This window comes from Adiantum capillus-veneris, chromosome 10 (assembly GCF_014529385.1).
Source record: "Adiantum capillus-veneris isolate H3 chromosome 10, ASM1452938v2, whole genome shotgun sequence".
NCBI classification, from domain to species: Eukaryota; Viridiplantae; Streptophyta; class Polypodiopsida; order Polypodiales; family Pteridaceae; genus Adiantum; species Adiantum capillus-veneris.
This window is the reverse complement of record NC_140940.1, coordinates 44,314,668-44,338,298: the sequence shown is the minus strand read 5'-3', so window position 1 is coordinate 44,338,298 and position 23,631 is coordinate 44,314,668. Positions and strand designations below refer to the sequence as shown.

At 42.4% G+C, this 23,631-nt stretch overlaps 2 protein-coding genes and 1 pseudogene across 2 annotated transcripts; 1 reads left to right on the top strand and 2 right to left on the bottom strand.

Annotated features, from left to right (window-relative positions):
• Positions 1–559: 559 nt before the first annotated feature.
• LOC147448762 (uncharacterized) lies at positions 560–3,447 on the top strand. Its single transcript, XM_086522447.1, has 10 exons — positions 560–662; positions 745–1,436; positions 1,565–1,738; positions 1,862–2,067; positions 2,154–2,282; positions 2,363–2,542; positions 2,632–2,769; positions 2,874–2,967; positions 3,042–3,140; positions 3,248–3,447. The coding sequence occupies exons 1-10, from the start codon at positions 560–562 to the stop codon at positions 3,335–3,337; spliced, it is 1,905 nt and encodes a 634-aa protein (XP_086378573.1). The 3' UTR covers positions 3,338–3,447.
• A 2,025-nt stretch (positions 3,448–5,472) lies between these two features.
• On the bottom strand, positions 5,473–7,872 carry LOC147448761 (uncharacterized; annotated as a pseudogene).
• A 601-nt stretch (positions 7,873–8,473) lies between these two features.
• LOC147448760 (uncharacterized) lies at positions 8,474–21,876 on the bottom strand. Its single transcript, XM_086522448.1, has 3 exons — positions 21,794–21,876; positions 20,527–20,530; positions 8,474–9,022 (listed from the first exon to the last, which is right to left on the bottom strand). The coding sequence occupies exons 1-3, from the start codon at positions 21,874–21,876 to the stop codon at positions 8,474–8,476; spliced, it is 636 nt and encodes a 211-aa protein (XP_086378574.1).
• Positions 21,877–23,631: the final 1,755 nt, after the last annotated feature.

The window sequence follows — 23,631 nt, the reverse complement described above, 5'->3', positions numbered from 1 at the left end:
GCTGGCCAAATTCAAAACATGGGCCATGGGACGCGTGACGACTGCTGATTGGTTGCATGGTGAGCCCGCGAGTGGGGGGATACGGGGGTTTGGCGGGGGGAGGATCCTTACAGGATTTTGCGTTACTGGTGGATAATCCCGTCATCGCTATCCGGTCATCGCTCTAGCTCAACATCGTTTGAGGGCCAAGAGGAGGAGCAGCAAGTGGGGTGAGGGCATCTCCTTTTCTCGCTGGCTGTGAAGATTGGGATGCATGCGTTCTGTGTGGGCAGAGCATTGAAGGTGAGCACAATTTTTTTTCTCGCTGAAGGGTTGGATGCGTGGGTTCCATGCATACTTTCTGCAAGCATCTCAGGGCTCGACCATGGGGTTATGCATGAGCTTGGCCATGTGAAGAAAGGGAGTGCGTTGTGTGGCTGACTGTGTGTGTCTCTGTGTGTGTGAGAGAGAGAGAGAGAGAGAAATAGAGGGAATTATTGTCATGCTTGTCATGAGCTAATTTGGCTTGAGGTTGTGGCTAGGGGATGGCTCGTTCACCTGCTAGAAAGGGGAAGAGAACATGGCAAAGGGGTGGTTGCTCTCGCATCACAAGAGGAAAGGCCGATGTCTCACCAAAGGCAAAGAATGGGGAGGAGGTCTAGCCTACGGAGAAGTCCGAGAAGGTGGACATAGCTAAAGAGCAAGAAGAGGGACCCTTCTGTCATGAGGAGAGCTTCACTACTCCTCCCACATCTCCTCATGTAGAAGGGGCTACTTCTCAACCAAGGAGAAGTCCACGGAAGCACACCTTGCATGAGATGGGCACACCCTCGAGCCTAAACATCCGTTCGCGAAAGAAGTTGGTGGGCTCAAGGGAATGTGGAGTTGAGACAGGGGATGTAGCAAAGGGAGAAGCACAGGAGGTATTTGAGGATCTTCCAAAGCAAGAAGAGGCAGCCAGCATCCAAGAACCAAAAGTCTATTTAGAGATTGAGCTCCCTGATGGACGGCTAGCACGCCAATGCCGCGCAAGTGCTGATTGCCCAAAGCGATCGGCCTTCATCTTCAAAAGACTACGGATGATGTCTCACCTCAAGACTTTCCATGGAATCACTGTAGAGATTGAAAAGCGCCCTGGAGGTCGCCCCCTCCACAAAGAAGCTGAGAGAAGAGCAAACCTCATGCCTAATCCGGAAGTGAAAGCTTGGCATAAAGCAGCTTTAAAGAGATTTGGCGACAAGGATAGGAAGTTTAGGCAAAATTGTAAAAGGTATCAGCGCATCACGCGCATACGGGCTCACCAAGTATGGAAGGACCTCGGAAATCAGTACAAGCACATGTCAGAGGCCGCTTTTATTGAGGAATTTATGGCTGGGAAGATGCGAGACTACATGGCAGTCAAGGCTCTCCGGCTGGCAAAAATTCAAAAGCGCATTGATGAAGGTTACAACACACATGTAAGTTTCCGATTTGTCTAATTTGATTTTCTTTTGTCATCAATTTTCATAGTATGTTTGCACACCATGTTTGATTAGTTCATTCATTTCTACTAATTCTCTAACTACCATGCTATGGACATTCACAGAAGAGGATGCATGATATTCCTCCTTGGCTTGAGGCAGCCTTGGAGGACACTGACAATGAGGACCCTTTCCAGTATGCTCCCGAAGGAGAGGACGACAATGAGAATTATGAAGACAAGAGAGAAGAGGGCCCAGGACTTGCAGAGACATTAAGCAATCTTAAGCTCGATGAGGATGTATGTGTCTAGGATTTGTAACTTTTGCTTTTTTGTGCATAAGTAATTTTGTTTAGGTGTTGAGAGCGGTGAAAAAAAATCGAGCATGCTGATGTGTTCTAATAAATGTGCATTCATTTCTAGCCTACATTGCTTGCAACTCCAACAAAGAAAAAGCTTCCGATTCAAAGAGGGAAGACACAAGGGAAAGCTATTGAAATAGGCTCTCCTGATGATGCATCTTTGTCGGCTCTCCTATTTTATGTCGGTAATAACCAGCTGACAGTTGAAAAAATAGGCCATGAAATCAGCCCTGCCACTCCGACACGTAGTAATCGGGCCTTGTACAGGTGGCTTTTGTCAACCATCCCTATGTTCACAATTTTCTAATTGTTTGATACTCACTATGTTCATGATTGTGGCATGTTGGATGTAGATTCTCTTCACATGTGCCTATGTCGCTCAACTCTCTTCGCTTTGGCCTACGAGTGGACATTGATGATCAGGCTCTACGCTTCATCTTATCGAATAAAGCATCCACGCGTACGATGAATCTATTTGCAATGTAATCACCTCCATGTTTTTGTTATTGAGTGGTATACATTATGGTGAGCAAACATGTGCTTAACATACTCACTTTTACAGGTGGATGGAGTACACACTAGGCTCAGATGTCCTCATGCAAGTGATGCTTGTGGACTCTATGTGGTATTCTGTTGTGGATGCGACTTTGGGCAAGCAAGATTCCATGCGGGTCTTACATAACTTCTTCGGGGAGAGGGACTTTGGTGAATGCGTGCTTACATTTTTTCCAATCATTTACAGGTGGTTTGTAAGGAGAGGACAAAGGGCTGCTAGGTATGCTACATTGTGGCTTCTCATTGACATGCTGATGTTGTCTCTCTTTGCAACAGGGAGCATTGGACATGTTGTGTTATGTATCTTGCCACACATGCAAAGATTGCTGGGCTACGTAGGAGAAAGAACCACATTCTCTACTATGACCCACTTGGGTGGACGACCATGATGGATATTGTACCTGTTTTGCACAGGTACATGGGTTGACTTTGTTCATCATATCTTGGGGAGGTCGGTATATGAAACAAGTTGATATGGCTATCAATGGTTTTTTATCTTGCTTGTTATGAATATGCAGTGCTATGGAGGCGATGGCCCAAGGAGTAAAAGCTCATGATGTCCAACATGCATTGCTTGAACCTGCCACCAAATTTGAGTTAAAAGTGTTGAAAGTATGTCTCCTTGTGCTCTCTCATGCTTGGAAAATTTAGGGCATGTTAGTCATGTTAATGGTTTGATGCTGCAGGGCCCAATTCAACCAAATGCAATTGACTGTGGGTTTTATGTCATGGCTGCCATTCGCTACATAATTCAGTCTTGCTTGCAGGAGAAGAGCAAAAGCTGGGTATGCTTAGAGTGTGTGTCGAGTGCTAGCTTTCTACCATATGCATCTGGATATTAATCTCCTTTCTAATTTCCTTCAATCCTCTTGTGTTTGTCGATGTTGTGCAGGTGAAGAAGACATGGTTCATACACGATGATGTGTTGGCATTGAGGCAAAGCCTCCATAGTTGGTGCTTAGATATAGTGGGGGGGGAATGAGATTATGGCTGGTCACCATATGTGTTGCATTTTGCGCTAAAGGGAGCCAGGTCTATGGACGTTTTGTAAAACAACCCATGACACTTTATGTATGATCGGGTTTAGGGCGAGGTTTTGTGTCAGTCTATGCACAATGGTTTTGTATCAGCCTACATGTAATGTCCAGGGTTTGTGTCGATAAAGTATGTATGGCGAGTTTTATGCTGTAATATTCGTTCAAAGAAAGCAAATCATTGGCTACTGACTATGTTTATGTGGGCTTGTTTATAGCGGCTAGCCACATCCGAGATCCATATTTTGTCTATGTGCAGGTTCAGGACTATGTTTGATGTATGTGGGAAGTGGCCATGTTTATGTATACAAGCAAGTTTGTTACGGTTGGGTTTATTTATGTTTGCAGGTTTTTGGCTACGTCCGGGTTTAGTTCCATGTGGGGCTAGTGGCCATGTTTGTTTATGTTTGCAGGTTTATTTCCACGTCTGGGTTTAGGTGTGGCCAGTGGTTATGGTGTAAGCGGGTTGTATCAGATTTTTATGCTTGAGCTCGATCGAACCCCGATTCCTCATCCATTTTTGGACATGCATCTAGTCCAGCTAAATTTTTATTTATGGTGATGTTTGATTTTTATTTCCTGTTGAGTAAAATTTATGGCAGGGTCCGATTCTGTCTAAGGCGACTCCCCGATTATGTATGTCTATGGCGACTCTTTTGTTTATGGCAAGGTTTTGTAATGTGTTCCCAGTTTGTGGTGCATTGTCCTTTGTGACGAGCTTTTGGTGCAATGTTTCACGTTGATATCTGGATCTATAATAGGTGCTTGGTTTTGGGTTGGTTTATGGCTATGTCTGAGAGCCATGTATGTTTTAGGTGCTCAGTTCTGGGCTCAGTTTCTTTCTTTATGCAGGTTTATGGCGAGGTCCGGGTTTAGTGATCGGATGTATGGTTGTTGGGCCATTTTTATTTCTGTATGCAGGTTTATGGCTTTGTCCGGGTTTAGTCATCGGATGTATGGTCAACGGCCATGTTTATTTCTGTATGCAGGTTTATGGCTTCGTCCGGGTTTAGTTATTATATGTACTCTTTGATAAGCCAATGTTTATGTGTATATTAGTGGTCCAACAACAAATGGCTCGATCAATTTGATGTTATGGTGACTCTAGGTTTATGGCATTATGGTGAGGTTCGATTGGTGTTTGTGCCATTGCAGTCCATTTCGAGTCTCCTATAACTGATCATGTAACCCTAAACCGGCTCGATCAATTTGATGTTATGGTTTGTGCTCACTCTACATTTATGGCATTATGGCGAGATTTGTTTTTGTGTGTGTCGTGTCTTAGAGTATGGCGAGGTTCGATTGGTGTTTGTGCCGACCCTACATTTATGGCATTATGGCGAGGTTTGTTTTTAGTGTCATGCTGGGTGTGTGTGAGCTTTTGCCAATCAATTTATGGTCATGTTCGAGATTATGGCGAGGTCCGATTGGTGGTGTTTGTGCCGACCCTACGTTTAGGGCATTATGGCGAGGTTTGTTTTTAGTGTCATGCTGAATGCGTGTGTGTGTTTATGGTGAAGTCATGCTGGGTGTGTGAGATTTTGGCAATCAGTTTATGGTCATGTCCGAGATTATGGCAAGGTCCCATTGTGTATGTATGAATCCCAGAATTGGTAAAAGCATATGTACATGGCTGATGTGCACGCATCCTAAACCTAGAAAAATCGCCATCAAGATCAGTTGAAGCATGACCCTTTTGGGCTCAACCTATAGCCTTATATAGAGATGCAAGACCTGGGAAAAGCCAGAGAAAACTCGTCCCATGAGCTTGTTGTCAACCACCTGGCAAAAGTCTTGTGTTGATGCATTATGGTTTCATTTTGCTGGTGATATCAAAGAGACAACCCTTCATTGTTGCGACCACTTACGAGTGATAAAGAACAAACAACCAGATTAAGACAACCCAAATGAACTTTAGGATATCTACAAACTAGTCTAGCGTCTTGGGGACCACATCATATCAATCTAATTGTTCCAAAAACAAATATATTGCAATTGTCCAAGTCATGTTCACAAAACATACATAGCTTGCAAAGTTCCAATGACGCATGACATATGAGGATGACCCTAAACCGCATGCAAGTCATATAAAAGTAATTCGTGTCCGCGAGGCATAGATCTTCTCATATATCCGTCCATCATCAAGCTTCACAGTGAGATGTCCTTCACAATCAATATGCGATACCTCGTGGTCACATGCTATGATAGAACCATTGGCCGGGTTCTCACCATCCCATAACTGTACAAGGTGGTTCATGATCTGGGAAGTTGAATTTGCAGACATGTGCTTTTGAGATAGAGGGAGCAAAGCATGGCATGTATGGCAACATACTATATTTGAGCCATCAACAAGAAGGGTTTTGCTACAACAATGCCGGCAATTAACACGTCGCCATTTCTCAAAACGCACTCGATTTCGCCCTCATTGGTGCTTACGTTTCAAGGAACCTGTGTTTCTGGGTTTTTTTGCTGGTTCTGGACAACCTTCAACTGCCTCACCTATGCCATCAATGATACACGATATCCTGCCATGCCCAAGCCGTGTTTGTGTGACATTTTCTTGGATTTGTTTGATGCTACCCTTTCTTGGCAAGCTGATCTCCTCCGGCTCATGGAGATTCTCCAAGTTCTCCATAGAGATCTTTAATTTCTTCAGAGCAACCTCCTTTTGCTGCAATGTCCACTGTGGTAATACATCAGCCAATTGTCGCAAGAACTCCCTAGATTTGTCGATACAATTGACTATCTCCATGTCAACCTGTTGCAAGTATGGTCCAATGCCATTCATATCAGTATCCAGTGCTTTGTCATCACATCCACTCCCTGTTTCAAAGACTTGGGCACATTGTTGCATTCCATCACTCGTTGCAAGGTCAGCCATTGCATGCACGCTATCCACAATAGGTAAAATTGCATGAAGCATTGGAAAATAGCTTTGAAGTATTAACCGAAGCCCATATAGATGCTTGCATTGGGAGGACCAGTCTGGGCAATCACAGTACGAGGATTGCATGCTCACATGGTACCAAGAGTCTGATGTCATGCTTTGAATCTTGAAGAGTAATGTAGATTCGTTCACCACTTGAAGAGTTTCAGGATTAGTCTTGTATCGTTGACATAGCTTCTCCCCATCAGCTAGTGCCTTTGTTGCACTCTTGCTTGAACCATACACAGCAAATCGTCCAGAATCCGCTGTCAATGAACATGCCATGAACTTTACTAAGAGGAAGATCGAAGAGAAAGTCCAAGGAGTGGGACAATAGCTCACCTAGCTCTTGCTTTTGCTTGAAGAACTCCAAGAGAGTTCCTCCCATCCATCTTCCACTCCTCGCATTGCCAACAAGTGCATGTAGTAGATCCAAGGCTGGCCTATTTATCCTCGCATCCAAGAGAGTATACTTGACATATTGCCATAGTCTTTCCACCAAATTCGTTGTGTCCACATTGCCATGGGGAAAAAGACGTCCAAACTTCGGCCAGCGTTCACGCCATACGCATGACTTCGAGCACCATCCATTGGAGACATAACACTAAATATTTTCATGATTGGAGTAGTCCAGCAAGAGGCGCTGAAAGCAAGCTTCAAAGTCGTCCTCGGAGCTGGAGTGCATCAAGTTACACATTGAAGAATAAACATGGTCTTGCATGTGTCTTGGCACTTGCGGCAAAAGGTTCTCCACCCAAGCCTTTTTGACATGAAACCAACAAACCAGGACATGACATGCTACTTGGACTCGTTGTCCTTCACTGTGTTCAGCCCAACAAGCAGGATCATCTTTGACGGCACTGAAGATGGCATTCAATTCTTGGGGACATTTGTCTATCACATTTGCATTCGGTCGTATGCTGCCCATTCTCGAGAATATCATCCGGATGGTCAATTCAAGGGCAACGCTCTCCTGAAATGTCCCAGGGTCACTTGTGCACATCATCAACCACAAAGGAATCCCTGTACCATTTTGATTTGGCAAAACAGCTGCATACAATGGCAACCCATAAACGTTTGTCTTGAATGTGCTGTCCACGGCCCATGCATTATGTTGTGAGAATCGAATACACATCTGAAGCATCCAATCATCTTGAATGATGACGACAAACGGCTTGTTGATGTCTTGCAAAGCATTTGGGTTGTATGGTTGCACATATGCGACCTTTCAAAAGAAATAAGCAACTAAATAAGGACATAAGAAAAAGGAAAACATAAAAATGAAGATAGGGCACTCCAAAGTACCTTCCCTGCGGCTTGTAACTTTAGAGCCTCCATGTACAATGCAGACCAATCATTCCCAGATGCACGACCTAGAGAAAACAAAATGGTTAAGTAATTAAAGGGGTGACAGGAAAAGAAAATTATCTTGCTACCTTCATGCCGTAGGCTATATGCCAACTGTTGGACCTCCTTTGAGATCATGAAGAATCGAAAAGTTGTGCGATCTAACAAGGATGCTCGTTGCTTGTGGAAGTTTTCTTTTGAAACTGACATTTTGGCAACATGGCGACATGTTCCAACATCAAAATAATCCTCCACGCAACATTGAAGCACACTTGGATGAACAAGTAGATGATATAAGTCAACCCGAGAGCCAGGAACATGGCCCTCATGCGTAGCACGAAGCAAAATCGTGACCTCATGAACTCCCTCACTAAATTGAACCTGTGCCTTGAAAGGACAACCGCACTTCTTCGTTTTCCTCTCTCTACGCTTGTTTTCTCCATGATGCCTTCTTGAACCACCACGATGACAGACATAGTAGTCCTCTACCTTTCCTTCGCCTACCTTGGCTGATCTTATCTTAACAAGCCTGACTTTATGGTTTATCATAATAATCTCCAGCACATCACACACATGAAATCTATATGTAATAATTTTTTTCACTTGGAGTTTTCTCACCGGCATTGCCCTTCCCTCCAACCTTCTGAAAAATAAGCGATTCAGATTGGAGGATAGGATCCTTCTTACATACCTGACAATTTCTGACCGCATCTCTAATGAATGAAGTAGGTATGCCATGCCTTTTGATATCTGTGCACCATGCAGTTTTCATCTGATTCATAGTTTCCAACATGCTCAAATGAGCCCCTTGCTAGTCGACATGATATTGTTCTGTAATGGTTGTCCACTCCTCCTTTGGTGCAATGGCTCTGGGAGGGAGACCCTTCAAGAATATCCTAACTAATCCATGCCGAGGGGATATTCCTCGGATCACAAGATTGTCCTTCATCTTGTTCCAACGTTTTACATCATGCATGCCGACATTGTGCAGCATACCCAATGTTGGCTTACAAATCCCTTGAAGATCTAATAGCATAAGGTCATAGCTCTCCCGAGAAAAGCTAAAGAAATGGTGAGAAGCATGCAACTTTGGGTCAAAAGATTGGGTCATGGGTTTCCTCCTATGGATTGAATCTGCAAGGAAGGTTGAAGGGAATTCGGTAAACTCCTTTACTTGGTCACCACCACTAGAATGGGATCCTGATTCCATGGAAGCACTACTTGAGCTTGTTGATGACGAGTTGCCTTCCTCCAACTCCTCATTCAAATCAAATATACGATGTTGCTTTTGTTTCTCCCCATCCTTGAAAGCATCCAATCGTGCCTCCATCCTGCCCGGCATCCCTCGATCTCCCTCTGCCTTCCAGGTGAAGGAGTACGAGCGGAAGTGCGACGCGAGAGAGAGTGCGCGAAGAAGAGCACGACGATATGGTGAACTCACTCTACTGTAATGTGTAGAGCATAGTGAGTTCTTATTAGGTTTTTACAAAAGAATATGTGTACATACCTGGCGGCCCGCCCACTTACCTGGGCGACCACATTGGGTTTTATACCCCAACAACCTCCCACTTAAAGTCCAATGTGGTACTTTAAGTGTGAGAAAAGCTACTATACAAGCTAATATACAAGAGATGTAGAGAAGTGATGTACTACCCTACACCTAACTACTTGCGAAAATGCGCAAAGCTCTCTGAGGAAAGTCCTTTTGTAAGTAGATCAACAGGATTTTCTGTGGTGTGAACTTTGACAAGCTGAAGTTGCTTATCCTCGAGCATTTCCCTGATGAAATGATACTTCACATCCACATGCTTTGTCTTTGAGTGATAAACTGGATTGTGAGCCAATTGTATAGCACTCTGACTATCACAATATAACACAGGCATCTCTTCTTTGATTACCAAATCTGTTACTAGTCGATTAATCTAAATTGATTCTTTGCATGCCTCTGATGCTGCAACATATTCAGCCTCTGTAGTAGACTGAGTAACACAATCTTGTAATCTAGAACGCCATGATACTGCTCCACAAGCCAATGTAAAGACATACCCTGACGTAGACCTTCGGTGATTGTTTTAAGCCATAAAGACTCTTTAACAACTGGCAGACCAAATCTTCCTTGCCTTTCTCAACAAACCCTTCTGGCTGCTGCATGTAAATTTCCACATCTAAATCACCATGCAAGCGCTGTCTTGACATCCATTTGGTGCAACACCAAATCTAATATGGCAACCAATGCAAGAAAGCATCTCAATGTAGTCATCTTGACCACCGGAGAGAAGACTTCATCAAAGTCAATGCCTTGTTCTTGCGTAAAGCCCTTGGCAACAAGCCTTGATTTGTACTTTGGCTGACTATCATGAGCGGTGATCTTATGCCTGTAAACCCATTTACAAGGTAGAGCCTTTTTGCCCTGTGGTAATTTAACTAGCTTCCATGTCTTGTTTTTATGCAGAGCTGTCATCTCTGACTACATGGCCAATTGCCAATTCCCGGAGTCCTTCATTTGCACTGCTTCCTTGTAACATGAAGGCTCATTGCAATCAGTCAACATGACATAGTTCATAGATGGAACAAACCTATCAGGAGGTCGCGTGACACGTCCAGATCTACGCACAATAGGTGGTGATAGCCGTTTTTTGGCTCTCCATAATTGCCATAGTAAGCTACCTCACCCTACCAAATTCACCCAAACTCTATGTCTATCCCTACCATTTCACTGTATATAGGCGTGTGTGAGTTACGGGACTTTTTCCATATCTTCTTAAAAACCCTCAGCTAGCTAGTCACTGGGCTAGTTGAGCCAAAAAATAAATAAAATCAAAAAAATAAAATATATTATGGCCCATTTGTGTGTAAATATTGCATTATATATATGGCCTAAATATAGGGATTTTTGTAATTATTTTGGTATTTTATTTAAATATTTCTACTTAGGTGCGTGTTTTATTAAACCTACGTACACCTTCTTTCATCCTCTTACACCATAAGTATATTTTTTGCCAATATGTACATACTCTAACCTTATATTTTTTCTTTATACAAATCACTCCCACATTTTCACCCTCACCCTCGTAAAAACAAAAAATTGATTTTTACTCATTGGTCACGTTTATTATATTATTTACTTGCATACCTTTTCCTCTTTCACCCAAAATAATTCAAAGAGGGACCATATCATATGATTCCAATATCTTTCCATATCCATAACTCCTCCATATTTTTATTATTATTTTTACTCATTATTCTAACACCATGTGCTCATTGAGCTAAAGTCCATGAATAGTCCATACACTAGTCCCACCATGTATATATTTCTTTATTCACCAATAATCCTTCTCCATGCATGGGTCAAGGGCAACTTGGATGCTTTGTATTATGATATGACAAAGGAGGGGCTCACTCTTGGATGCATTGTACAAATTCAACAAAGGAGGGGGCCACTAAAAGACTTTTGCAAGCATAAAAAAAGGCTTTTTGGTGAGAATTTTGGCACCTATCTCCACTCCGAATTTGGAGCGGTGGTCAAAAGAGAAAATGTAGCCCACGCTCTGAATAATCACCTCAAATTTTTTCATGATTTTTGGAGCTACCATCGGTGAGATATGATTTTTTGAGTGGACCCCAGTCTGCCCACTTTTCTCACAAGTAGCCCATAGTCTTCTCTCACCTCTTTCCACACTTCTACACACACACACACACATTCCTCTCAATCCCTCACTCAAACCTGCACCTTCAATGGTTTCTCTCACCTTCTTCACCATTAACCTCCCCTCTTACTTCCATAGCTCTCATATGAGCTCTCCATGTACATACACCATCTCTATGTCTCTCTCTATTATCTCCAAAGTACAATTCCATCTTAACCCTTATATATATACATAAATTCAGCATGTGTACCATGCTTAACCTCTGCAAATCAAGAGATCTCATCAATGGAATTACCATTTTCATCGTGATAATCAACCTTGGCGGCGGTGGCGTAAAGAAGAGAAGAAGAAGAAGAAGACCAGCGGTCATTTTTTCCACAATCTACACAAGGGTGAGTTCAAGCTTCTTCAAAGCTTCACCATCTCAATGATTCTCTTTTAATTCACCCCTCTTCCTTCATCAAATCAACTCACTCTACCCATTGTAAATGTAACATTAACTTTCTAGTGATTACTAACGACTAACATACTAACACAAAATAGCATTGACCTAACCATAAAAGACACCTCACCTCAAGACATGTGTATAGTAACTCTCTCTCTCTCTCTCTCTCTCTCTCTCTCTCTCCTTACTTACTTTCACCTTATCTACCATCAATAATGCTCTCTTTTGAGCCCACACCCATGACTCAAGTAGACAAAGAAGGCCCGCAATGTTTTGATATTCAAAAAAATCATAATCCTGGTTTGTTAGCTTGTAAATTAGGATTTCCAATCATCTTAATGAGGGGTCTCCAACCTATAAATAGGCCCCTCTCCTTCTTGTAAAACAACCTCCAACATCTCACATAGCACCCCAACACTCTATGCGTGAAGAGAGACTTAGGTGTAGCAACCACTTGTGAGCTTCACTCTTGGTGTGAGAGAAGCCTTCGAGCTACACATTGCAAGTGAGAGAGCGTGAGATCCTCAAATCTCAAAACCACTATTGTATATGCTCCTTCATCATCAATAAATTGAGGTTTGGTGCATCAAAGGCGTGATTCGACGTTCAAATCTTCGTCCTTCCATTTGTGCAATACGATTTGGTGAATTCAAGGTGACTTGTGTATTTTGAGTTTCCATCGGTTGATCTTGATTTTAGAAAGTGTTTTAGTGTGTTTTTCATTGCCAATTTTGTGTCCATTGTAAGAGGGTATTGTGGTGAGAGGTCTCCCACACCCTAAGGCAGTGTGTGTGTGTTTTGGCAATGATTAGCAATCACTAAGCATTGAGTGAGTTTTTGTACAAGCTCTACGATAGCATCATAACAAACCATCTCCATTTGCAAGTCACAAATAAGGTATTACGCAAGATCCTTTTCTCTCTCTCTTCGCTTTTCTCTAGCTCTCTCTGGTCCATTTTGTGTGTGTCTTGGTGTGAGGTTGCTTGTGTGTGTTGTGTGGTGCATCTTCTTGGTTGTACCAAAATCTCTCTTGCGTCCTAGTTCGCATACCATAACTAGGTGGTGCCCCTATCTTGTTTGGGTTTGGCTGTGGGTTTGTTGTTTTGTTGTGCTTGTGGTTGCCCCAGCCCCAATTGAGCAGCACGGGATTCTTGAGGGGTGTTTAGAGGTCGCCTTTCTTGTTGCTCGCCCCGGACCGCCTCAATTTTGGTGCCCCCACGGAGGAGCGATTGTGTGCTTAGTGTTGTTGTATTCCATGAATGCTTGAATTTCAGCATAATCAAGTAGATTTTATGAATCATGAAAACATGTATGACGGAGTTTAATTTCAAGGAAACAAAAATTGATCTAGAATATGGTTCGGATTATGCATAACATAAGGAAAAAAACATTTTCACATAAAAGTCTAGAATTCATGTTGAAAGACCTTTTGTAGTTAGTTGATGATTGTTTAGAACTAATCTTTGTGTGGTTCTAGCATTGAGAGACTATGACACGCTATACCTTTGATGATATCCCAATCTTCTTTGGAAATCCAGAAGAAGATGTTGATGATTTTCTTGTTGATTTTAGAATGGTTTGTCATATCCTTGGTAAAAGGGATGACATTGAAAAAGGGGATTTTCTATTGCTATGCCTTAGAGGCAACGCTGAGCAGTGGTTTTGGAGTATGTCTTCTCAGATTGAAGATGGATATACCCAATTTTCCAAAGCTTTGAAGGCCAGATTCTCTAAAGTTCCAACAACGGAGAAAGCATGGGCTTCACTAGGGAGACTTCAACAACATGGTGAAGACTACTATGCTTATGAGGATATATTTTCTCGTCAATGGGAAGGATGTGGATTTAGTTCTACATTTCTAGATTATGTAAAAATGGATCAATTTATTTCGGGTTTGTCTCCTTTCCTAAAGACTAAGGTTACTTGTAGTGGACCCTCTACCTTTGAAGAAGCGGTCACTATTGCCCGAAGGAAGTTTCACAAGTACTTCTACATCAAAAATGGTTTCCATCATGCTGGAAGAACCAACCCTGATGAAACTGTTTCTATCAAGGAGTCATCTCCTTTGCCATACTTGTCTCCTTCTACTCCGACAAATGTTGAAGAAGTTACTTACATGCCAACTGATTATTCAAGTGCTAAAGTGTGTGGCCAAGATTCAAATGTGAAATCTCTTTCTTCTACCTTTATCACAAGCATGCAAAAATTGACACAAGATATCTCAAATGGCATTGATGATTCAATAATGGATACATCCAACCTTTTGGTGGAGGATCAATTTCTAGTCCGAGCAAACGAAGCTTTTGTGCAACATGACTCTATGGAGAATGAAGACCTTGAAGGTAACCTTGATCTTATGGAATGTTCTGAGAGTGTATCTTGCCTAAAAGAAGAGAGTGAAGAAGAAGATGAAATCATAGGTGGAGAGATCATAGACCACATTGATCATAAAGAGATGATTGTGTACATGGAATGCCAACTCCAAAACAAAGTAGAAGAGTGTGAGTTGAATCCAGGTGAGGATACTCTTGAAGAAGTGTTTGAGGATATTGAAAAGCATTGGTATGACCCATGTATGTTAAGCATAGAGGAACCTATCATGCAAGAAGCCAAATGTTTCACAAAATCAAACAGTATTCCATCAACCTTTGAGGTGGTACAATGTGAGGAGTTACAACCTTGCCAAAGGGGGGGCTTAGAAGGGGATGAAGAACATGGGAGAGTAGTAAAAAATAAAATCATAAAAGGAAACTATCAGAAGGGTATCATTCTCTCCAATGGTGTTTTAGTGGGTGGCTCTTCATTCATGGGACAATCTCTTAGCAAGAAAATCCAAGTTTTTGAAGCCCCAATCATCTTCACATTGGGTTTCACCTCTTCAAGGTCAACTTCTCCTCTCTTCACATATACTTTTCATCGGGGACACCATACCTCCTTAAGTGGAAGAGGACATGAATACTTGGTGATAAACGGATGTTTCCAAATCTTCTTCACTTGGTTCTTTGTTGTATGGAGGTCGCACATTGTGATGCTTCTGGTCTTCATTATAGATGAAAATTTTTTTTATTGCTACATGTGGATATTTCATCAATCAGTACCAAAATCTATTCTCTTCCAATGTGTTGGAAGCAATAGAAACCTTCATCTATTATCTACTTATGTGGTAAACTATCTGCAATATCTTCCAATTGCAGCTGGAAGCATGGATCAAGATTTCATTAATCATGAAGGCCATATAATTTTTGACTTGGTGAGCCTACCCAGGTTGAATGAATTTTATGAGCTACAATTCAGGAATTCGCTCATACAAGCTCTTGAAGATCGTAGCAGATACATCAACTTTACACAGGAGGAAGAGCAACCAATCTTTTATATCACATTCATAGTGATAGAGGCAATGATGGACAACAGTAAAATCTACAAGTTTCTTCAATCAAAATCAGTAAGTGATTCCATACCATACATCTCGCTTTGGGAAAGATATTTCAAGATCTTTGATCCTGGGGGGTGCTTATGGAAACTTTCTCGATGGAGGAGGTTTACTCCGTCACTTCATTTCATCCTGCTATTGGCTCTGAGAACCTTTCATATCACACAAGGTTTCTTAATCATACAAAGATGAGAGCAGACAAAGACAGACGTTACACAATCTACATGTTGTATGATCGGATAAATGGTACATGAATGTACCATTATCTAACGGGGGGGCTAATGATAGCCGTTTTTCGGCTCTCCATAATTGCCATAGTAAGCTACCTCACCCTAGCAAATTCACCCAAACACTATGTCTAACCCTACCATTTCACTGTACATATGCGTGTGTGAGTTACGGGACTTTTTCCATATCTTCTTAAAAACCCTCAGCTAGCTAGTCACTGGGCTAGTTGAGCCAAAAAATAAATAAAATCAAAAAAATAAAATATATTATGGCCCATTTGTGTGTAAATATTGCATTATATATATGGCCTAAATATAGGGATTTTTGTAATTATTTTGGTATTTTATTTAAATATTTCTACTTAGGTGCGTGTTTTATTAAACCTACGTACACCTTCTTTCATCCTCTTACACCATAAGTATATTTTTTGCCAATATGTATATACTCTAACCTTATATTTTTTCTTTATACAAATCACTCCCACATTTTCACCCTCACCCTCGTGAAAACAAAAAATTGATTTCTACTCATTGGTCACGTTTATTATATTATTTACTTGCATACCTTTTCCTCTTTCACCCAAAATAATTCAAAGAGGGACCATATCATATGATTCCAATATCTTTCCATATCCATAACTCCTCCATATTTTTATTATTATTTTTACTCATTATTCTAACACCATGTGCTCATTGAGCTAAAGTCCATGAATAGTCCATACACTAGTCCCACCATGTATATATTTCTTTATTCACCAATAATCCTTTTCCATGCATGGGTCAAGGGCAACTTGGATGCTTTGTATTATGATATGACAAAGGAGGGGCTCACTCTTGGATGCATTGTACAAATTCAACAAAGGAGGGGGCCACTAAAAGACTTTTGCAAGCATCAAAAAAGGCTTTTTGGTGAGAATTTTGGCACCTATCTCCACTCCGAATTTGGAGCGGTGGTCAAAAGAGAAAATGTAGCCCACGCTCTGAATAATCACCTCAAATTTTTTCATGATTTTTGGAGCTACCATCGGTGAGATATGATTTTTTGAGTGGACCCCAGTCTGCCCACTTTTCTCACAAGTAGCCCATAGTCTTCTCTCACCTCTTTCCACACTTCTACACACACACACACACACACACACATTCCCCTCAATCCCTCACTCAAATCTGCACCTTCAATGGTTTCTCTCACCTTCTTCACCATTAACCTTCCCTCTTACTTCCATAGCTCTCATATGAGCTCTCCATGTACATACACCATCTCTATGCCTCTCTCTATTATCTCCAAAGTACAATTCCATCTTAACCCTTATATATATACATAAATTCAGCATGTGTACCATGCTTAACCTCTACAAATCAAGAGATCTCATCAATGGAATTACCATTTTCATCGTGATAATCAACCTTGGCGGCGGTGGCGTAAAGAAGAGAAGAAGAAGAAGAAGACCAGCGGTCATTTTTTCCACAATCTACACAAGGGTGAGTTCAAGCTTCTTCAAAGCTTCACCATCTCAATGATTCTCTTTTAATTCACCCCTCTTCCTTCATCAAATCAACTCACTCTACCCATTGTAAATGTAACATTAACTTTCTAGTGATTACTAACGACTAACATACTAACACAAAATAGCATTGACCTAACCATAAAAGACACCTCACCTCAAGACATGTGTATAGTAACTCTCTCTCTCTCTCTCTCTCTCTCTCTCTCTCTCTCTCTCTCCCTCTCCTTACTTACTTTCACCTTATCTACCATCAATAATGCTCTCTTTTGAGCCCACACCCATGACTCAAGTAGACAAAGAAGGCCCGCAATGTTTTGATATTCAAAAAAATCATAATCCTGGTTTGTTAGCTTGTAAATTAGGATTTCCAATCATCTTAATGAGGGGTCTCCAACCTATAAATAGGCCCCTCTCCTTCTTGTAAAACAACCTCCAACATCTCACATAGCACCCCAACACTCTATGCGTGAAGAGAGACTTAGGTGTAGCAACCACTTGTGAGCTTCACTCTTGGTGTGAGAGAAGCCTTCGAGCTACACATTGCAAGTGAGAGAGCGTGAGTTCCTCAAATCTCAAAACCACTATTGTATATGCTCCTTCATCATCAATAAATTGAGGTTTGGTGCATCAAAGGCGTGATTCGACGTTCAAATCTTCGTCCTTCCATTTGTGCAATACGGTTTGGTGAATTCAAGGTGACTTGTGTATTTTGAGTTTCCATCGGTTGATCTTGATTTTAGAAAGTGTTTTAGTGTGTTTTTCATTGCCAATTTTGTGTCCATTGTAAGAGGGTATTGTGGTGAGAGGTCTCCCACACCCTAAGGCAGTGTGTGTGTGTGTTTTGGCAATGATTAGCAATCACTAAGCATTGAGTGAGTTTTTGTACAAGCTCTAGGATAGCATCATAACAAACCATCTCCATTTGCAAGTCACAAATAAGGTATGACGCAAGATCCTTTTCTCTCTCTGTTCCCTTTGCTCTAGCTCTCTCTGGTCCATTTTGTGTGTGTCTTGGTGTGAGGTTGCTTGTGTGTGTTGTGTGGTGCATCTTCTTGGTTGTACCAAAATCTCTCTTGCGTCCTAGTTCGCATACCATAACTAGGTGGTGCCCCTATCTTGTTTGGGTTTGGCTGTGGGTTTGTTGTTTTGTTGTGCTTGTGGTTTCCCCAGCCCCAATTGAGCAGCACGGGAGCCTTGAGGGGTGTTTAGAGGTCGCCTTTCTTGTTGCCCGCCCCAGACCGCCTCAGTGGCTCAGGGTTAGCCACAACCTGTGGTTCCACTCTATCATGTCCTTGCTCCTCTTGAGCCCTGACATTTTGTCTTGCACGTGCAGGTCCATCTTCTTGGAAGACAACTCTTCTAATCTCCTCAACCCTCTCTGGTTTAGAATGATATTTGAATTCATTAAAGTGAACATGATTGCTGCGGACAACCTTTCTGGATTCGGGATCCCAAAGTCTGTACCCCATCTCACCAGAATTACCATAGCCTAGAAAGATGCACTTTCTACTCTTTGGCTCAAGTTTGTTCCTAAATTCCTTTGGAACGTGAGTATATGCCTCACAGCCAAAGACTCTGAGATGCTTGTATGAGGGCATTTTGCCTGACCATACCATCTCTGGCACTGAATCCTTCTGCAAAACCTTGCTAGGAGATCTATTTACAAGATGAACAGCTGTTGATACAGCTTCAGCCCAAAACCCATTTGGCAGTTGTGCATTAGACAACATAATTCTGACCTTCTCTTGTATGGTCCTATTCATCCTCTCAGCAACACCATTTTGAGGAGGATTGTAAGGAGCAGTAAGTTCATGTTTTATACCTTTTGACTTACAAAAGTCCTGAAAGGCCTTTGAAACATACTCTCCACCATTGTCAGTGCGTAAGCATTTAAGCTTCTTGCCACTCTGATTCTCCACAAGTGTCACAAACGTTTTGAAAACACTAAACGCTTCATCCTGGTGCTTGATAAAGTAAACCCATACTTTCCTCGAGTAATCATCTATAAATGTCATAAAGTAAGAAGCTCCCCCTAGAGATAGGTTAGGCATAGGTCCACACAAATCACTATGAACAAGTGCCAACTGTGTATCTCTTCTACTGCTTATATGCTTATGTGGCTGTTGTGTTTGCTTACCATATAGACAATGTTCACAGAATTCAAAATCATTAAATGAAAAGCCAGGCAAATAACCAGAACGAGACAAGATTTCCATTCCCTTCTTGGACATATATCCTAACCGGCTATGCCACAAAGAAACGTTCGGCTGCTCGGTTACATTGATTACATTTTTAGAGACATTTGATACATAAATCATGTAAAGTCCTCCAGACTTTACTCCATGTGCTACTGTCATAGAACCCTTGGATATCTTCCACATGTTCTGTCCAAAAGTGGTGACGTAGCCAGCATCATCAAGTAAACCTGTGCTGATCAAGCTCTTTGTAATTGCAGGAACATGTCTCACATTCTTCAGCGTCAAAGAAGAGCCATTCTGAAACTTCAATTGAACATCTCCAACACCTCAGATCTCACATGTCTGCCCATTGCCTAGCCGAACATGATCTTTAGTGGTCACATAAGAGGTAAACCACTCCTTGTTTGGAGACACATGAAGTGATGCCCCTGAGTCTATAATCCAATCACTCAGTGCATTTCCATCAGATGCTGTAAGAAGAGCTGAGTCCATTGTATTCTTCAAGAAGTAGATGTCTCCTGACACTAGACTCTCATCCTCTGCAAGAGTGTTTGTCACATTTATTTCTTGAATCTTCACTGAGGACTTGTTCTTCTCACCATGGTCTTCAGCTTTCTCTTTGCCTTTTTCTGCTTTCCATTCTCTGCAGTCTCTTTTCATGTGACCCTTCTCGCCACAATGGTAGCATTCTATGTCACTCTTGCCTTTAGCACTGCGGGACTTGCTACGAGACTGATTCCTCTTTCCACCTTTGTACTTTTCTTTGGTCCTTCCCCTGACAACTAAGGCTGTTCCTTTGCCTTTGTCCATTGTCTTTCTATTGGTTTCTTCAGTAAGCAGACTTCCTTCTACACCTGCTATGTTCAAACCATCTGGAGGTGCAGAATTACTCAAAGCTGTGCGAAAAGTGTCCCAAATTTCTGGCAATGTGATCGACAGGAACATAGCTCTAACAGGTTCATCAAACTTGACACCTTGAGCTGACGACTGACTATAGATTGTGTTGAATTCATTCAGATGATTGGACATAGGTGTCCCTTCTTTCATCTTCAAGTCAACAAGCTTCTTAAGTCAATATACCTGTGAAGATGCACTCTGCTTCTCATAAAGATCACTCAGCTTTAACCATGCTTGATAAGCCGACATCTCGTCTGCTACATTGAAGTAAACGCTTTCTGCCAAAGTCAGCATAATGGTAGAAAGTGTCAATTCATCCATTTCGCTCCATTCATCTTCGTCCATATCTTCTTGTTTTATCCCCTTGAGCTTTATAGGTTTTATCTGCTTCTTTTGTACCAACACGTGCCAAATCTGCTTCTTCCACAATGGGAAATTGGTTCCATCCAGCTTCTTGATATTGTAAAGAGCAGTGTCCTATGATCCAGCCATAGCTACGCTTCACAGTAGTTTACTTTCCTGGGAAAAATTCAGCAGAGTTTCCCCTGTAAACTGACCTCTGAACCAATATCAACCTGTCAAATGAACCAAGAAAGCTTCAGATTCTGCATAAATTTCGGTAGAGTCTCCTTTGTAAAATGGCTCTGGTGTACTCAAAAACAGACCAAAAACAGCTCAAAAAACACTGTCTCTCTGACACTGTAAGCTGTGGGTAAACCTATCCTGCACCTGTACTGTCTCTGACTGTCCTGTCACTATCCTGTAAGCATAGACTGCGACAATGCCTCAACAACAGTAAAGCAAATATGCAATCCCAACTGTCTAACTCACAGTCAATACATCCTAGCTGCCTATCTAAGGGTGCTCGAGGGATCGCTCCAAGACCTGTATCACCGAAAGGATCTCAACATTCGAGAATCCCCCAGCTCAATAAAACCTCACTCGACCCTCAACAAAGGCTGCAGTAAATCTGACAGTACATAGACTTCCCACAAAGTCATACATCCACAAATTTCCCACTATATGCTGTAACCGCTGCGGCGGTTGTTTGCTGCGTGACTCACAGCCAGCAAACCCTCAACAAACATACATCATCTCTGATAATACATCCCATGTGGAAGTACCTGCAATGTCAGGATGAAATCTGGAATATCAAGCAGCAAACACAAGCTACCTGATGAACTAGTGGATGTCGCCTACAGTCTGTGTGTAGATGCGCCCGTGTCGTATGTGACACGCCTCCAAGAACTGTGAGCCGTCCTTCGATGTGTAGACAGCCACAAATCAACACTCTGGGAGTGTCGATATCCTTAGCACCTGCAGTCGTAGGCCGAAAACCCCAAATTTGCAGAGTCGGATCTGCACCCGCCGAGACCACGTCGTCGAAAATGGCCTGCGCAGACCTTTGTCGAAACCGAACGGTGGCCGAGATGACCTCAGAATGAAATTCTGACAACACCATGTCCTTCATGCTCTCCCACGAGATTTGGAGCCGTGTCTTCGCCTGTCAAATTTCACTCCAATCTGAGCTGGTCACTCTAGCCTCCTGCAGTGCTGCCCCGAGCCTCGATCTGAGCTCTGATACCAGTTGAAGGAGTACGAGCGGAAGTGTGACGCGAGAGAGAGTGCGTGAAGAAGAGCACGACGATATGGTGAACTCGCTCTACTGTAATGTGTAGAGCATAGTGAGTTCTTATTAGGTTTTTACAAAAGAATATGTGTACATACCTGGCGGCCCGTCCACTTACCTGGGCGACCACATTGGGCTTTATACCCCAACACCAGGTTACGTTTAAGTCAATGGACTGCATAACTTGTTTTGCCTCCCAAGGTACATTGAGGTCCAGCATTTGTCTGCTCTCCATACCTGTTGTGGCTTCTTCCCTCTACCCTCCTGCCTCTCAGAGATAATGCGTGGCCTCTCTGCCCAAACCCCAACAGCGTGGCCTCCCCGCCTGTCGACCCCCCTGAAAAGCGTCCCAAATTCAAATTTCCACCCTGATGACATGGCACTTCCCTTAGCCTTATCCTGCTTGAATTTGGCCAGCCTGCCCAGCCCCCCCCCGCTGTCCAGGTTTAGTTTTTACAGGTATGCACGGTCCAGATCCCCTCGATAAGCCCCATTCCAGTTCCCTGCCATTGATCCCCTTGCCCCCCCTCTTTAAATGCTATGTGTTATATAGTCCTGAGGCTTGCACTCTCTCCATGACGGCCCCATGTGCAGTACATGCTCGTAATGATTGCAGACGTTTTTTTGTATTTTAACACTTCCTGTTTATAACTCTTTAATTTCTTTTGAGCAAGAGCTAATTTCCACCCAAGCATTGCTAATAAATTATTGGATCCGGTGCCTGAGCTCCTCGTCGTGGCTGCATCGAGCTTCGATCTCACCATCCTTAACTCTTAACTTGATGAGCCATCATGTTCACTTTATTGGCTCTACCCCAAGCAATACCCAATTCCTATGAAGCCTACTAACGTAGCCTCATTCATCACATCTTGAATGACGCTCGACTCCCAATCACCTCTATCCAGACGCAAACAATGGATAATGACATCAAGGTGAACGTCTTCCATTAATGCCTTCTATAGAAACTAAAGACCTTTGCCAAGCTTAAGGTGCATTAATTCTTTGCAAACTTGATCCGATGGCGAGATATAGACCATAGCCAAGAGCACGCATCCAAAATTGGCATTGCCCACCACTGTGCAAGCAACCATAGCACACTCAAAAAGGGAAAAAAGCGAGCACCCGTATATATATGAGCCGGTAAACTTCAAACCAAAAAAATCCTATCAATGGGTAAGGTGGGGGAAGATGCTTTAGATTTCTTGGATAATCTTGAAATAGCATGTGTCGTCTCAGGAAGGGATGACGATGCTTCACGTCTGCGTATTTTTCCACAGCTAATCACCACAACAAGCACCACCCGTACAAATATTACAACGACCTATGATACCACATTCACCACCACATACCCTCATTCCACCTTTACCACCACCACTAGCTAGCAACCACGTAGTGAGCATCATCAGTCTTGACAAGATGAAAGTGGAGAAACACATCAAGGGAGTAGAGGAGGGTAAGACGAATGCTGAAGAGGTAGACACCATGGGAGTTAAGCACTCTAAGCTTGAGGAAGCTTCAAAAAAGGAGGAAAAGATAAAGGCCAAGGGGGAGTCAATCAAGAGAAAGTCTAAGCCACAGCGAAAGACTTGCATTTTAGATTTCATAGTTGGTGAGTATAAAATCTTCTGATCTTGTGAGTGATGTTTCTATGCAGGGCATGAGCATCCCTTAGGGGGAGGGCTACACAATTATGTCAAAGAGACCATGGCTCATGTCCATGAGAGAAAATCAATATTTGAACACAGGAATTCTCAAGATGCAAGGTAGAAAGGACGAGGGCATTCTATACAACACAAAGGCTAGTAAGCAACAAGGGATGGACCTAGAGACTACACTCTCTAGTGATTCTACTACAACATCAAATGAGGACGAATCTAAAACAATGGATGATAGTGATCGCACTCTTGAAATCATGGGTGTGCATTCTTACAAATCACAACAAGGTGCATCCATCAGATATACAATTGCAAGAAGGAAGCATGAAGTTTTT

Coding starts and splice junctions, on each gene's coding strand:
- LOC147448760 (XM_086522448.1), bottom strand. CDS start 21,876: ATGGAGAGCAGACAAATGCTGGACCTCAATGTACCTTGGGAGGCAAAA.
- LOC147448762 (XM_086522447.1), top strand. CDS start 560: ATGGCAAAGGGGTGGTTGCTCTCGCATCACAAGAGGAAAGGCCGATGT. Junction 2,068..2,153: donor AGTAATCGGGCCTTGTACAG/GTGGCTTTTGTC, acceptor TGTTGGATGTAG/ATTCTCTTCACATGTGCCTA. Junction 2,283..2,362: donor ACGATGAATCTATTTGCAAT/GTAATCACCTCC, acceptor TCACTTTTACAG/GTGGATGGAGTACACACTAG.